Source organism: Etheostoma cragini, chromosome 17 (assembly GCF_013103735.1).
Source record: "Etheostoma cragini isolate CJK2018 chromosome 17, CSU_Ecrag_1.0, whole genome shotgun sequence".
Lineage (NCBI taxonomy): Eukaryota > Metazoa > Chordata > Actinopteri > Perciformes > Percidae > Etheostoma > Etheostoma cragini.
Window position 1 is genome coordinate 5,269,221 of NC_048423.1, and position 17,428 is coordinate 5,286,648.

Sequence of the window (17,428 nt, forward strand, 5' to 3'; positions counted from 1 at the left end):
TTTGTTCGGATGTTTTCCATTTACTTTGGAATGTCCTCAGAGCTATTGGTTAGAAACGATCCAAGACTCTGAGCCACACACACATTGCACATCCTCCCACACACTAACAACATGACAGGTTTCCATACTCAGTCGGGCATCAAAATCCAAGACTTTTTTCAACTGTAAAAGCTAAAGGCGTAGGCTTTCAAAGTCTGACACCGTGGGATTCCCTCAGCCAAAATCTTAACAAGTGCCTCCATAAATGTCATAGGCATGTATGCTGCCTACATGCACTGGTAGTGAGGTCCCACAGTCTAAGGTTTCAAAGTCGTTGGCAAACACAACCCTGACATTCAGCTGTGAGAAAATCCATCAACATTACATAGGAAACGTGCAAATGTATTCAGGAAAACACCCTTAGGATCACATCACTAGCTGGGTGTTGATTGTATTTCTTTTACATTTTTAAATGTTAAATGATTGTGAAAATGTTTATTCGATTAAATGTCAGATTACTTATTTTGAGAGAACCTCATTGTCTGTGGTCATTAATTATCATATGTGAAACAGTCTTCACTGTTGTACTGTTTTAAAGACCAAACTGCATTTCTGAACCGACAGTTAAGACAGATTGTCTCTGGGATAGTGGAACGCAGCATTTCTCATTTAAGTCAAATTGGTCACAGATTAGTGCTCTTATATTTGTAAAAATTATACCATAGAAGCACCATTGCCCTGAGGTAATGTGGCAAGTCGAGACAAAATTCAGCTGACAGAAGTGTTTTATCTCTTGTTGCATCCCTTTGCAAACAAGCCAAAATATCATTAGAGACAGTAATCTTAGATCATAGGCCATGGCAGATGATCACAAAGCAATTTAAGTGTAAGATACAAAACATGCAAAGCTGAAACCTAGTTCAACCTAGTTCCGCTAAGTGCAGAAGTTGAGTATATTCAGTCTCATCTGTGGAGAACATTACTTCACTATATAAGATTAGGTGGCTCCATTCATGCAGGTAACCAGCCCCATAGGAACCCACAGCTTGTTTTGATCCTAGACTCACTTCAAAAGACCTTCATCTTGGCCATAGGGATGCAACGCTGGCACCACAAAAACATCTGTGTTAAATATACAAGACATGACGGATAACACTGTCAGAAGCCTAACCAGTTTCAGCTAATGAGAGAATACAGCAAAACAAAAAAGGAGAGTACAGTTCTCTTTAATCAGCAGCGAGACCTAAGCTGGACTTTGTAAGAAACAAGCAGGAAATGCCCATACTTTTCGAAGGATTTTCTTCAATATGGTGCACATACTAAAAGTCAAAACAAATCAAAAGTCAAAACAATTTAGGCAGCTGACGTCCTGAATATCACAAGAACTGAAAGAGCCTTGTGAAGAAATATCAAGACAGAATAAACCACAATATTAATAATGAGGTGTGCAAGTACTTTTTTTATTTCCTTGTCTTGCCTCTGTCTTCTCGTACTCACAATACAAGGGCCTGGACTCAATGAGAGCCCACCCAAGCAGCATCCACACTGGTACGAGTCCAGCAGAGTCCTTTCATTTTGTACTGACCAGTCCTTTTTGTCCATGTTTGGGGGTGAGAAGAAATTGGTACACAACAAAAAAAATCTCCATACTGGATTTGTTGTACCCCACAAATGGCACATGTACTGCCTTATAACTGCAGCCTAAACTTTCTTTATGTTGTAAAAATACTAAACAGAAATATTATATAACAAAACTAATATTAGTTAGTAGGGGCTGAAAAGGAAAAAGTCTGTATTTTCCAAACAGTTCTTTACAGAGGCAGAGCAGCCACGCTGTAGTGATGCAGGAAGACCCCTTATGGTGACATCTTGTCCCACTTGCTGCACACACCAGTAGGTGTTATAGGTAGAAATTAGTTATCTGTCCTACATGTGCTCACAGTGTAAACGTAAGACTATGAGAGGTTACTAGCCAGACTAGTACTGAGCATCAAGATCAAAATGCTTTCAGAGGGAAGCCCAGAAGTGTCTGTGCTCCGGAGCCAGAGCCCAGCAGGACGGGAACCAGCCTCAGCAGGTCTCTGAGAGGGATGTGTAACTCGCTGCTATGTGACAATAAATCCCCAAATGAGCTGCAGCCTGCAGGGAGAGAGAACAGAGATTTAGATGAGTCAAACATCACAGTCCCAATTATCAATTTCATTGGTAGTTTTTAGTTGTTCTGCATGAACAGGATGTTTAGCTTAAGTAAAATTACAAGCATAACAAATGTTTAAAAAATAAAACAAAAAAGGTGTAGTATTATCAGTGAAATCATTTGTTTTGCTAGACGACGTATTGTAACATAATACATTATATATAATTAGATAGTTAATACTAATAAAACAATGTTTACGCATTTTACCTCTAGGTACTACAGTTGTGACAGTAAAACAAAAAGTAAAAAAAGATGTTCAATCTAAAATGTAGAGGTATATCACATCATACCTCAAAACTGCAAATAAATACAGCACTTGAATAAATGTAACTAGTTATTTTACGGTAAGTCGATAGGAGTGAGAGTTTAAAGCTGACCCTAACCCTAAGGAAACTTTAGTCCTGCTGCTGTGCGTATATACCGTTTGTATACATGCAAATATAAGTGTACACGGGTAAAGCTGTCCAATACAGTGACAACTTGTGTTTATCTTACTCTCCAGCTGTGCATGTGTGTTCCTGAGGCAGGGGATGGAGCGGTACACCAGGAAGCAGGCCAACATGATGGACTGGCCATTTTTGGGAAGGGCCTCGCCCCTCATGTAGGATCTCAACAATGAGCTGTTGTCTAGAAGAAAATACACAAACAAGGCATACCATTTTTTTGTCAGGTGTACCTACAACTGTCATTCAATTAAATCAGACAACAATCACAAACCCACTTTTTGTACAAGATAAATCAGCTTGTTTCTGATTGAATTCCATCAAGGAAATCAGTAAGGATAGTGTTGGTAAACTGCAAAATGCAATAAACATGATCAAACATTTTTGCTGCCACATCTGTTGACTATTTCAAGTCAAATACAGATCATCTGTCTTTCTCTACAGGGGGGGGGGAACAAAAAAAAACAATGGATTGACATAAAAATCATAATGCCTTAATCTAAATCAATTTATAATTTAAATATAAAACCAATTTGAACTGCAATTAAATATAAAACTAAAACAACCTCAATGCAAAATAAATATTCTATTCGTCACATTGTCATATGTCAAATTCCATAATGGTAAAAACGTCTACAAACTGCATTCCTTTCAACATTGTCCGCTGTCTGTACAACACTTTCACAGAGAGTCAAACGGCACTGAGAGAAGAGGAGAAGAAACACAAATCCTAAAAAATAAAGAAATCTTGAAAAAGATTTCACCCATGGGAAAGTTCCAGAGATCAGCAACATTCCTGATGCTTGAGGTAGATAGTTTGGCTTTCCTTTGAAACATGACAGAACCAAGAGGCTTCATGAAACGTCAAGTCACGTTTTAACTGTTTACATGACAAAAGTCTTGTTTGACAACTTCACCCATTTCCCACGCCTCTTATGTATTATTTTAGGTGTGTGTGCATGCGGAATGTGCATTTGTTTGAGTGTATGCACAGTCTGGTCAACATTATTGTGCTGGGTGTACCCTGAATAGGAAATCGAGCTGAAACACACCCAGCATGTGAAATACTAGCGACACTGCTGCAAAACCAGCCAAATTTAAATGACTTATGTAGTCAAAGTGAAATGAATTAAGTAAAGAAATCATGCTTTCTTTAATACATTAAAGAAGTCTCATTTTGCCCTAAATATTGGTGAGTATGCATTTAAATATTGTAATATATATAAATATAGTATTTCCATCAAGTTTTAAATTCATCAATAAATGAGATGCTACACTGGAATAACTGAGCCTCTAATGTCAGCCTTTGTTTATTATCAAGATACCAGAAAACTTTACTGGTTTTATTCTCTCTCTCAAAAACTTGCAGCACTGTCTATTCCGCCAGGTCGCTGTATTTACATTGCTTTATTAATGTAATGGCCCGGGACCCCTACGGGGTCCTCATAGTCATTGGAGTCAATTATTGTTCATTTTTGAAAGTTTAAAAAAAAAAATTAAAAAGTCCTAACATGGATCCAACATATTACTGGCAAAATAAATCCCCACTGATGCTAAGGTGGTCACTAAGGCCACACAGATACAGCTCATCCTTGGGATTCATTGTGCCAGTACCAAGTGGCTGTAGCTCAGTCCGAGCTGGGTTGGGAACTGAAAGGTTGCTGGCTCAAATCCCCATATGGACTAAAGTAAGATGGTGGTGGTAGCTGCAGAGGTGCCAAGGTGCCAGGCAAGGCACCAGACACCCAGCTGCTTGGGGTGCATTTCCATGTAATTTATGTTGTGTGATTAACAATTTATAAATTATTACAATGTTTAACATTAAAACATGATTTATAAAACATGTCAACAATTATTTTAATAACTTATTCTATGCATAAAAGGTATGTAAAAAGGCTTTAGGCACGTTATGGAGGGTCCAGTTTAATATGCAATTTTGTACAATATAGTTGTGGGTCCCTGCTCCGTCTTTCTTTCAGTTCAGGGGTCCTTGGCTTAAAAAACATTGAAGACCCCTGCTGTAATCGAAAAGGATGGTAGTGGAAATTGCTCTGCTCGATCTGTGTTAATGAAGAGGTTGAGATTACTGAGCCTTTTTTCAGCATTCACAACATGTTGTCTTCACTCTATTGATCTGCGTTCTTATTCCCTTACAGACTCTTACTCCATCCATCTTGCCCCTTCTCACCTTTGAGCCAGCTGTCTAGTGCTACATCCGCCATGTTCTTCATGACAGGCAGAAACTCGGAGGTGAGCAGAGCATTGTGACGGTTAGCAGGACCCCGCAGCACCCTGCTGTCCCACAACTCCACCACCAAACGCATCTGCCACAAGGGGAAGGTCTGCAGCAGGTCGCCCCGACGCAGAGCACCCACCGCCTGAAAGACATCAGCAACGGAACATGTTAACATCACATGGGCAGAATTAATTGTTATCTCTGCCAGTGACTTTAGGTTTTCATCTGTCAGTATATCTGTCACTGGGTATTTCAAAACAAAGCTCTGGGATGAAAATCAATGTTGGGGAAAAAAAAACTAACATGAGAAAAGCACCTATTAGAGGGAACTCTGCCTTTATTTTTTAATCTTTCAAAATGTTTTCATTGTTGTTGCTTGGTGATGTAATTGCACTAAAAATGCTGAAACATTAACAAGCAAGAGAACTGACAAGTAAAAGAAGGACCAATTCGCGCACATTAGCACGTGTGTGTGTGTGTGTGTTTTACCTGCTCAACAGCAATATATGTGGGCAGCATCTCTGGACATTCCTGCGTCACACATTCATACAGCATAGCCGAGAACAACACAAGAGTATCATCCCTCTGCAAACACAACACAGACAAACAGGTTGGTGCAAACTGTAGATCAACTCTCACATTTTGACAAAATATAGATGGCTTCATGACAGCAAATAAATCTCAAATACAGAGCTCAATGAGGTTTGGTTGGCAGCTACAGTTTTAAGTTAGTTCAGTAGTTTACTCAACAATGACGCTCTTTCTTAAAGCTTGTTTTATAACGTTAAAGTTTAAATGCTTTATCATCATACATTTTGCTTTTCCGCATATCGTGTTAGTTTTTGTTAGGCCTTAATTTGTCTCAGAACAGTTTAGACATGAAAGGGGAGAGGGAGGTGGAGGAGTGACATGCAGCAAAAGGCCGTAAGTCGGAATCGTACCCGCGGCCGCTGCCTTGAAGACTGAGCCTCTGAATATGGGGGCAGGCTCTACCAGGTGAGCTATCCAGGCGCCCTAAGTTTGTGTTTTTTTCAAAGGGCTCCTAAACGCAAAATGAATGACTTTCAAATCACTTTGAAGATTTTATGAATAAAATTGAAGGACTCAAAAGTGCCATGTTGTAAAATTCAATTATAGAATGTTGAGCGACAAAATTACTGATTTTCTTCCATTTCACTGTTCATGCTGAAACTAGAAACCTCTATGCAATCCAACTCATTAACTGGAAGCAACCTCTTTATTCAGAAAATAGGAGTAGAGTGATTACTAAGCAGATTGAGCCTAGGTGCTGACAATCTATACATATGTACTTTAAATTACCCAGTGTATGACAGATAAAGTTATGTGTTTAAAGCTGAGAAAATCGGCCACCTTGCAACAGAGAAACATGAAGGGCTCTCAGTGTACTACATTTAAAGGCACTAAAAACCTTTTTTTTTTAATCATCTTCCTACTGTGAGCAATGGGATACTACATGAACACAAGTTCCTGTCAAAGTGAAAACAGCTTTGGATATTTCACATGAAAAATGTATGTATTTGGCATTTAAAGCAGCTGCAAACAAAATCATCATTGAATGACTTTCTCAAAATATTTCCAAGACCTCTTTTAAGACCACAGACATTGTTGAGCCTTGGAAACTTGTCAGCTTATCCAGACATGTTTCAAGGGGTCCCTTCATTTATTACAATCTATTACAAAACCATATAAAACACAGACAGAAAGTCTGATCAACACTTGTTATTCTTTTACTTCTAATCAATCTCTCCTGAAAGATGCCGTAGTTGCTTGTAGAATCATTTTGCACTGCATGTGATGTAAGGTTTTAATTATGGTTCACATTTTGTTTATTATAGAAACATTCATTGTGATTCTATGCCTTTTGCTATTTTAATGTTATTTGGGAAAGCTAAAGACATAATTTAATAGGAGCCGACACATAAGCTTGACTTTTACTAAAATTGGAACATTCATTTTAATGAGTATTAGATGCTTAAATGTTATTCAAGGATGATTTTAGCAAGGACAGATGAGGCATACCAACTTCTATATTCCAAACAGTCCTTTTTCACATATTTGTGACTAAATGTGTGAATGCTTATCAACATGCTAACCTAAAGAACGGATTCAGGATACACATTAGCAGGGATGCAGGTGAATAGAACTATGTTCATTTTGTTTTTGACAAAAACAACAAACACATCTTTGTGTTTTCACTCCCAAAACCAGTTGGCTGGGAAGAAAGCGCCTGGACACAAATTTTAGCAGGGCGGAAAGTTTCTGTAGTAAAAGCCAGACCAACCAAACACTAAAAATTAATGTTGAGGAAAGAATTAAACTTTGAATTAAAGGTTAGTACCAGTTTGGGCTCTGATAAAACATTCAACAACCTTTTTGTGACTTTTCATTATTAAAGTTAGAGCACCTCCAGGAGCTAAAAACTCCTTCCTGCTTACTTAATGTTTTATTATATGATAATTATGTCATACAATGTATAAAGTACATAAAATTCATTCCCTGATGCACTCAGACTTGCTGGGACCCTTCAGTTCCAAGTTCCAACTAACTTTTTCCGCTCTTGGACTGTTTTTTGGAGCTACATGACAATAGCCCTAGATCGAAGTCAAATTATCATTGGCTGGTTCCAGTGCACACGCTTGAGTGCGATGTGTGAACCGTTCAAAAATGCGAGAAGGGAGGCTCACTGGTGCCTAACAGACACATAGGTCACCTACATCCACTTCTTTCTATTAAACTCACGTGTTTAATATCTTCCGATTTTTTACAGAAGAACTCGGCAAAGGAGACCAAGGCAGGCTCCGAGGTGAACGTGGAGATGGCTTCAGGCTGCAGAAACACATGAAGAAATGTACATTTATTTTGTGTCGAGAAACAAGGACATATATAAAACACAATCACAGAGGAGTAAGAGGCAGAGTAAAGGTTATTATAGACAATCCAAAGCCAAAGGATTAATGGAAGAAATTAGTGTAATTAGAGAAGGAAGAAAGAAAGGTAAGCTGAATGCATAAAAAGAAAAGGTGGAGGGACAGTGAGGACAAGTGTTTTCGCGTCCCCGCCAACCCGGACCTGCAGGTGTGTTGACAGCATACACTGAGGCCATCAGGAAACCATTAATAGTCTGTCATCCACACAGTTGCCTGTTAAACCTGTAGTGACAACCTGCCAAGACTGGACACAACAGGCCACTGGGGAGGAGGTCAATTCAATTCCAATCACTCCCATTTCTATCTGGGTATTGGTAGACTTATTTCTTAAAATGTGTTGGTTTATTTCAAACCAAAGTTATTAAAGGGAGTGTTATTGGAAACAAAAATCTAAACTAAAACACTTTAAACAACATGAACTGCAATTTGCAACGATTCCTTGAGTAACTCGACTGAACTAATTACTAAAAATTGATAATGTAAAATTCTCTGCCTCAAAGCTTCGTTTAACTAACATTGTACCGATGATTTTTATATCACACAATTGTCTGATGCTGCTGTTGCCGTGACAATTGACGTGACTTACAAATGAAGAAAGAGAACAAAAGTAATGAGATGCTAAGAGAAGAGACAAGCGGAGAAACAACAGTTTGGGATCATTTTAAGCTGCAGAAAAGTAAAACGTTGTACAGTGGTTCTGTTGTAAAAATGGAACTGGCTCAACACAACGGCAGGGCGCCATTGCTTACGTTACAGCATCTCAGCAGAAAACATCCAGTCTACTCATCCATTTCATGGAGCGGACTCGACACAAGGTAACATTAATGAAAAGATGTTGGTTTGGAGTCTAACCTTTTATCTTACATTGCCAGGAATCTTGAAATTTTGACAAATTATTGTAAACTGGCAAAGACAAACCAGCCCGTCTCTCTACCAGCGGCACCTGCACATGGCTAATTATTATGCACGTCGATGAAGTCATCAAGCCGCTGATGTCTGCTTTCTTCATTCATTCTAAACTTAGATTATCTTTCTGAAAAGGTCTCCCCCTCAACAGTATAGCTGAATAGCACTGCTGTAAGCTTTGTACAGTAACATTTACATGGGCTTAGCTGTGGATAGCTATTCTGCATAACCCCTTCCTGAAAGTTGTGGATAGCTATTCTGCATAACCCCTTCCTAAAAGTTGGAACTTAATTACAGAGGTTTACATTTGGGCTGCCAAAAATGTACTTTGGCCAACAAATATAAAGGCTTTGTGGCCGTGCAGCCAAAAACATTAGCATCTATTCCTTTTATTGTATGCAATATAAGCAATAAAAATGTTGCTTTTTTGGGAAAAGGAAACCTCTCTTTTGTACAATAAATTTTGCCATTTACTACTAAGCCAAATTATTTATTATCCGGTTACTCAATTAATCGATGGAATAATCTGTAGAATATTTGATTACTAAGTGTAATCGATAGTTGCAGCCCTATTGGGTATGTGTGACGCCTATATGTTTTTACTTCGAAGGCTCTGACTCCAGAATTGCGGTGGTTGACGGTGGAGGCCAGCAGGCTCTTCCAGCCCTGAGGGTCGTCTTTGTAGGGCAGCTGGCCGGCCCGGAGTTTAACATACAACACCCCGTCTCTGGATAAGATGGACCTGAGAGAGACGTAAAGAGAGAGATTGTTCTTTGAGTTTGTCAACCAATGAGTCAATTCATCAGATGAGAGCTTCCCCGTGGAATCCACTGGGTGTTCCGGTATCATTTTTACACTGTATGTATTTAGAGGTATTATTTGGGTGAATGAACAAGTTACAGATGATGTTTAATGAAATGTCACTCTATACTGACTTTAGATGCTGTGTTTCTTTGCTGAGGTCTACGGACAGTTCCCAGTATCGTGGACCCTTCACCTTTACCTGCATACAACAAATAAACATAAAATAAAAGGATTATGGTATCAGTGTCTGCCTGTTTTATTGACAAGTAATTTGAGTGACATCCAAATTAAAACTGAAAATGTTGTGCATTTATCAATACTCTACACGCACATCACTTAGATAATCCTCAGCAGAGAGGGAGATACACTTAACAGTCTAGTTTCCACTGGATTACAAAGTCCAGAAGCCGTGAAGTGTTGAAGTGCTTTACCCGTTTAAGAAGGTGCAGCTCAGGAAGCATGGTGGGAGCCATCAATTCTACCGTCGTCTCATCGTACCACTTGGTCTCCTGAAACAGAAAACGGCGTCACTAGAACATACACAACACGTAACTCAGTACGGTTTATTTAAGGGGGCAGTGCTAATTAATAAAACACATGATTATACATGAGTTGAGAATGCCAGAATTAGCCAAAAGGGTTTCACACTCTCAACCTAAAGTTGAACTGTAAGGTCTCTAAACATAACAGCTACATCAAAGTGTAGAGACTTAACATTGCTACATGTGAGCGGTGTCATGCATAGCTGTGTCATTGCAGCAATTGTCTATTGTGTAACAACAGTTTCATCTACTCACACTTAACGTTAAAAAGAAGTATTAGTACAGAATAGCAGAATGCCAAAAAATTGACTCCTGAGAGACGGCACTTCCCAAATGTTAACAGAATTATTTCCTTTTTCATTTTAAAATGAACTTTCTCCTTGAGTCTCTAGTCCCATGTACACAGAGATTGAAGATCCGCCATTGCGCTGGCTTAGATTTTTTTACACTGAACCAAATGAGATGATATTTTAGATAGAATGCTGGCATTCCACAAGAAAAAGTGTGTGTGTGTATTCCTGCTGTCCTGGCTGTTCCTTTTAGACGTTGATTCGGCTTACTATGCCCCCCCATTCCTTGTTTGTGCGTATAAACGTTTGCATTTCTCTTACACAAGAAGTGACATAATGACTGATGATCCTTAGTGTCAAGCAGAGCTTTCTGGTATGAATTTACAGTGAGGAATGCTGTCAGAGATGGTCCTCACTGTGGACAACAACCTCTATTTTTAACCATCTACATCTCTCTTCTACCCACAATAAATAAAGCACAAAAATGCCCGCGAGAATACTTGAGCTGCTTATTCATTTTTTCTCTACAAGAATTTCCAGTTGATCTGGGATTTAAATTCGGAAACTTCCAGTCTGAACCATCTTGCTTTTATAAATCTCCACCACCTGCCCTCACATTGGATGTGCATACTCCTATTTTTCTCGTTGTTTCTCCTTCCATGTAAAGGTCCCACACAATGGACTTCGGTTTACTGAAAGTTTTAAAGAAGAATGTTAAATGACTATTTGCAAAATCAGTAAACCTTGAAATATAAATGCTTAAGGACAACAAAGACTTCTACAAAAAAAAAAAGAGTGCCACATCTACAGTACTGTATACAGAGGAGCAACAAATCCTCAAAGAGAGGGTGATTTAGAAATTGCTGCTCCTGTAATTCAGGAGCTATTTACTGCATCTGTAAATACATAACTACAGTATTCCAACAAAGGCTGTTAAATGTGCATGCACATGAAAAAGCTGGGGCACTCCAGAAAGACTGGAGAAAAATAATAGTTGACTAAATATGGAATACTAGGAAAACATGTACAGTTAGCATCTTATTTTGTGGTTGAACATTATAATAGATGGTTGGTTTTTTTAAACTTTGTTTTTTAAAAGTGTCTCCAAAAATGGGCATCAGGACCAGCTGCCAGCGTGTCTGCTTTCTGCTTCACATGGAAATGGTTGTGATAGACCGCACGTGATCCAAATGACATAATTGTGGCAAAAATGAATGGACACACTGTAGTCCTGTGCAATGTTGGTAACGCAAAATCGGAAGTCTGAACCAGTGTGGACTGCATTACAATGGCTCCTCTCCAGAACTGGCATAGCAAAGAGGAACTTTGTTGGTCTCAAATGATTTTTGGATTTAAAAAGCTACAGTTTTTCTCAGCAATCCCGACCAGTTTTAACATAGTATTTCTGCAAAACTGTTTATGTTTCTAAAAAAAAAGGATTAGAAAGAGACTTCCTCAGATTGAAACCTTTTACCAACACACTTGAAATTCATTACTTATCTAAACAGATTCAGACTGCAAATGAAATATAGTCTTGTTAATACGGACTAATGTAAACATCTAATTCTGTAATTACTCTCGGGGTCATGTACCAGTGTGTTATTATTTTAAACTGTGTAATTAATGTATATGTATATTTTTGTGCAGTTACGGAGCCTGGCATGACCAGCAACCACAACAGCAGAAACAAATGGAAAGCCTATAAACAATTTCACTAAACAATTTCAAATTAAAAAATTGGTACTAGGTAGTTGTTTTTTACAGTGGTAATGCTAAACGTCATTCATCTGCCTTGGCTGAATGGTGTGAGCAAGTAGCACAAATTACACCTCAAGTGTCTGAACTGTGAGTTTGAGGAAGCCGTCCAGCTGACAGCGGTTATGCTGACGAAAAATGAAAGAAAAAATGAACATGCTAGTCTGGTGGACAGGCCCATTTTTCTTGCGCATCATGAAGATCTAAAACCAGTACATATCGTACATTACAGCTTGTGCTAGAGTTTGTGTAAAAGTGGTTGCATGAAAAACAGCTTGTCAAGAGGAAGTGCAGAAATGGACAATTACGAATATGTGGCAAAGACAGAGAACGAGAAGAAGGGAGAGAAAGGAAAGGAGGAAGTGCAAGCTTTCATACAGAAAAACTGTACAAATTGTACTTGAATTTTAGGGCATATTCAAAAGATTGAACTGTAAAAGGAGAACACATGGCTTAACCAAGGCACAGATTCACGCTTGTGATTTCTGACTTCCATCTTCAGCCATGGTGAAACAAAGATACAATCTGTAGGTAGGAATAACCACTTATCAATTCTCAAATATTAAAGTCCTGGCTGCTTTGCAACGCCATTTTAAAAACAAACTCCGCCACATATGGCTAAGAAGCAACCTCCCAGTGGCCCAACATAAACTGCTTTATCCAATATATCCTTTATACTGTATTGCTTATGATAGATTATCATTAAATTTTTTTGCCAGATACGCTCGTAGTGTATTGCGAGCCGGCCCCAGTGCACCGTTTGAACGGCCCAATTGGTTCACATGGCTGCCGAAAGGAAGCATGCAGCTTTGGGGCACTTCCACCTCTTCTCTACGTCTTCCCATCCACTATATTTATTAAAATGATCATCTGTTGTTTGTACTGTAATTGTGCTTTTTGAACAATGCAGTTATTCCACTTATTTATTTAGCTGTGTCTAAATAGTGTGTGACAAAGACAAGCGGCCACACAAACCCCCAGGTTTTAAATAGGTTGCTGAAAATGTCTGCCCTATCTACAGTTAGTGGTTTTAAAAACTGGCCCAATTGAATTTGTAATTGAACAGCCCTGCTCTACATTATAGCAGTGTTGGGACAAGTGCTTTGCTCAAGGGAAGGGCACCCCATAAGCAATGGGGGCTTCTCCTTCATTCAAAGGTTTGTGGCTCCTTGTGTTAGCCTGACCACCCTTGATGAACTTACCTTGTAGGTTACCTCTAAAAGGGCATAGCAGGGCTTCAGGGAGTCAACGTCAACAGGGACCAGCAGGCGTGGCTCTGCAGCCAGCACGGCCAGGTGCCGCAGGGCCTGCAGGTGGTAGCTGTAGCAACAAGAGTAACATCAACACAGCTTTTTCTTTCAGTAGACAGATCTAGTACAGTATATTATCTTCGAAAAAAAAAAAAAAAAAGATAGACAAAGGCATGCATCCAGACAGTTATTCAGTCATTCATCAACAACAGTCATGTTATATTCCTGTCTTATGAAAGCTAATCTTTTACCAAACCAGCAGAAAAACTAACCTGCTGAATTTACTTTAACTTTTACTTCAACTTTTTCCATTTATCCAGTTTCTATGAACCATGTGGATTATCACATGCACAGACACCATCCATTCAGCACAAAACATACCAAAACAAACTTTCTAAAGCATCTGTATACACTATTTGACCAAGGTCTTTTAATTATAGTGGGTGTGTCGATCTCACCGGTTGTCAGTACTGTGAGCAGGGAAGTGTGGGTACAGGGCGCACAGCAGAGCAGCGATGGCTGAATTGGAGGTGCTCAGGGTGTACCTGACAGAATCAAACATCACAAATACTGAAAATACATTCTTTGACACGCGCGCACCCACCCACCCAAACACACACCCACACAGACACAGTAAGGTGTGCAGAAAAATTGCCCACGTGCCATAACAGTCGACAAGCAATGCTACCACATTTCCCCAGTGATGGATATAAAAGTTATACTTGGGACTGGAGGATAACAATAACAAAATTACAGTGTTTATGATCCCATTAAATGCAAAAATGTTTTTTTGTACTCCCCTTACAACATAACACAAAGCCAATATTGCACACATTTTGAAAGACTCACTCCAAATAAAACACTTTATCAACCCTCTGCTCTCTGGTAGTAAACCCAGGTAAGTGTTGAAATCTATTTAACGCCATAACAGAGCCTCTTAAAAAAAAGAGTTGGCAGTGAAGTGTGTGCTTTGACTAATTGAGTAATTATAATAAAGTTGGGTCAGACAATAAAGGCTGCTTGTACATAGAAGGTTACTTGTGAGAGGACTTATTAACGATCAGCTGAGGTAAAGGATGCTCTTCAATGACATGGCTGTTTGGGGCATGTTAAGCATGTTTAAACCACACTGAAAATTACACTGTTTTCCACAAGTTTACAATTCAAACATCCTAAAATACAGACTTGTAGTGTGTTAAGGTAAAAATAAACCAGCATATTTTAAAGATCTAATGCATAACAGCAGCTAATGAATGAGTGAAGTTGATGTTTCAATGGTTGGACGAGTAAAAAATTAATGAAATAACAGATACTGCTGCCATCTTTGCATTGGTACTATACTGGTATAAAATAGCTAGCAAAATGTTGTGAATTTTAATCAGCATTTTGAAAAGCAAGGATGTTCTTCCAAACACACAGCATTTTTGGGTGGTCACTTCATGTTTACAAAACATTATTCTGCTATACTTTGTCAGATTGGAAGAACGGAAACTTTAACTGAAAATTAACTGTCTTGTAAAATTGTGTGTAATCCAGTGGTGTCCAATCTAAAGGTCAGGATACCCCAAGAGGTCCCAAAGAGGATTGCCGGATTGGAGCTGAAACAAATAGTCGTTTGACAGAAAATGTATCTGCAGCTATAATGCATGATAAAACATGATACTGAAAATATTCTCAAATTGTCAACAGCCAATAAACAAATGACAAGGGTCACCAGTAGATATCTATTTGCTTTAAGCCAAAAGGTTGGAGACCACTGCTCTCCTCTAGACCAAATGTGGTTGAATACTTACTTCCTGCTTTGAGGATCCACTACTGCTACAACAAGACGATGTAGCCGTTTAAAGATTGGCAACAACCTTCTCTGACTCACTTTTTTATGTTTTACTTAACATTTTCAACTTCTGATAATATGAACTTCCAGGATGTGCAGAAAAAACCATGTAGCTTTTATATCCATAAATATTGTGTAATAGCCCCTGTGGTGTAGTTTGTCCTATGAATTTGACCCATGTTTACTATTTTAGAGCGGTGGGCACCATCCAGGTTTGCATTAGCGACTGCATCAGAAACGCTAAAAGACTGCATTAAATAGGTTTGGAAGCGCAGCAATGCTCTCCCTTCTCTTCATTGAAGCCATGATGTTTACAAGCTTGTGGTGATGCACAATGTTCTATAGGTGCCAAAAAAAAAATCTATGTTTGGTACTGCAAATTTGTTTTGCTATGTCACGGTAAAAATAAATTGTGGCAATAATAATATCAACTCTAAGCTAAAAAATCGTGATACATATTTTTCCCCGAATTGTGCAGGACATACAAAGACCCTGTCTGGCGTTTAAGCTGATATAGACCTACAGTATGCTGTGGTCTGAATGCCACTTCAGACCTTGCTAAAAAAAAAATAATTAATAAATGGGAAGTGGGAAGAGAAACTAACTGAGACAACAGAAAGAGAGTGAGGGAAGAAGACTTAAAAAAAGGAAGTAATCCACAAAGCAGATTAGCGACAATGAGAAAAAACAGAGGTGAGAAAATGAATGAAAAAGAAGAATGATAGTGATGATGCAATAACGATGAAATGCGTGGAAAATAAATGTGAATGTATTTTTTCAAAGGAAACAGGTGAGAGACTGAATGACAGATGAGCAGAGGGGAGAGAATGAAGGTAGTACAACAATGACATGGCATGAGTCTGCCCACCAGCATGAACTTTAACTTCTGCAGACCCACAGTAACACACTCAGTGTGGTGCATGACATTCAAGCTGAGTCCCTTCATCTGCGTGGGCTTTCACCTGGCAGGTCTAAAATAACACATGATTTGAATAAGATCAAAAGGTTCAATCTGATTACGGCTGTAAGTAGTGAACATTTGCAACATATAATAATGATAGAGTGGGAGTCGTTGTTTCTCTTGAAAATTCATAGGGCCAGGGTCAGTGTTAGGAAGAACCTGGTTTGTGTGTGTGTGTGTGTGTGTGTATATATAAATATAATTTATAATGCACAAGACAGCACTCAAAACAGACACATAGCATTTGTATGTGGTTGCACCTGCATCTGTGTGCAATTTGAGTCTCGTTAGCACACAGAAATTCAGGTGCCAAGTGACATATATGTAGAATATAAATATATAGTGTCTTCATCAAAGAAATATCATTCAAAATCCACATTATTATAATGATATAATATAAATAAATAATTATTATTATTGTGAGCCAATCCCACAAACACCACTGTTTCCATAAATACTCACTAGAGCAGTAAGGTTCAGTTGAGAAAATATATTACTTTAATGAGTACAGTAGATCCACTCAACTTGACTGGTGGAATGGAGGGTTTAAACGGTAAGGTGTGTCCTAAAATTCAATTTCTATTTATTTTAAACAATAGTGCCAGACACAAACTTGGGGAAGGATGAGAGTGTGTAGCAGAGTGAAAAGCTTAAAAGCTAACTGACTGTAACGTTTTTCCTTGCCCTGAAATTACATTTCAAAGGTGTAGAAATAAGTGCATTAATACATCATTATGTTTTGTATTCAAAACATGTTTTTTTTTCTGTGGAGAATCTGTGAAATAAATGTTGAGTCGGTTTCTTAGGGTCGGGACAATATGCTAAGGTCGTAGGGTTGGGACAACCCTAAAAAATTAGTTTGATTTGTTTCTTTCACAATACATGGGTGCCAATCCAATTTGTATTGTTCATTGTTCATATTCAGTTCTATAATTATTGCAATTTGCTAGTATTGCAATTTTCTTTTCCTTCTTTAACAAAAAAAAGTAATAATACAATTCTGGAGATATTACATCATAAGATATTTCTAAAAAATATTGTTTTCTAAGAAGAATGCACATTACATGTCAGTCAGTTGGTCATTTGTATAGATATTTTATATTTGTGTTTTGTGCATTTTCTGCGTGCGGCCTGTTTTGCTGGAAACGGATTGTATAAAGTCGCCTCCAGGGACAAAAAATATATAGGTTAATAATTAGTGAAAAAAATATATATATACACTCACCGGCCACTTTATTAGGTACACCTGTCCAACTGCTCGTTAACACTTAATTTCTAAGCAG

General features: G+C 38.4%; 1 protein-coding gene across 2 annotated transcripts in view; it reads right to left on the minus strand.

The window, feature by feature from the left end:
• Positions 1-1,189: 1,189 nt before the first annotated feature.
• The window catches only part of anapc1 (anaphase promoting complex subunit 1), a 50,969-nt gene continuing 34,730 nt past the window's right edge, over positions 1,190-17,428 (minus strand). For both annotated transcript variants that reach the window (XM_034897823.1, XM_034897822.1), the window contains exons 44-53: positions 13,809-13,895; positions 13,303-13,420; positions 9,945-10,022; positions 9,645-9,712; positions 9,313-9,451; positions 7,616-7,702; positions 5,345-5,440; positions 4,808-4,997; positions 2,672-2,803; positions 1,190-2,118 (exon numbers count right to left, since the gene is read on the minus strand). In XM_034897823.1, coding sequence (XP_034753714.1) covers positions 1,976-2,118; positions 2,672-2,803; positions 4,808-4,997; positions 5,345-5,440; positions 7,616-7,702; positions 9,313-9,451; positions 9,645-9,712; positions 9,945-10,022; positions 13,303-13,420; positions 13,809-13,895 — 1,138 coding nt within the window. In that variant the 3' untranslated portion in view covers positions 1,190-1,975. The remainder of the gene's footprint in view (positions 2,119-2,671; positions 2,804-4,807; positions 4,998-5,344; positions 5,441-7,615; positions 7,703-9,312; positions 9,452-9,644; positions 9,713-9,944; positions 10,023-13,302; positions 13,421-13,808; positions 13,896-17,428) is intronic.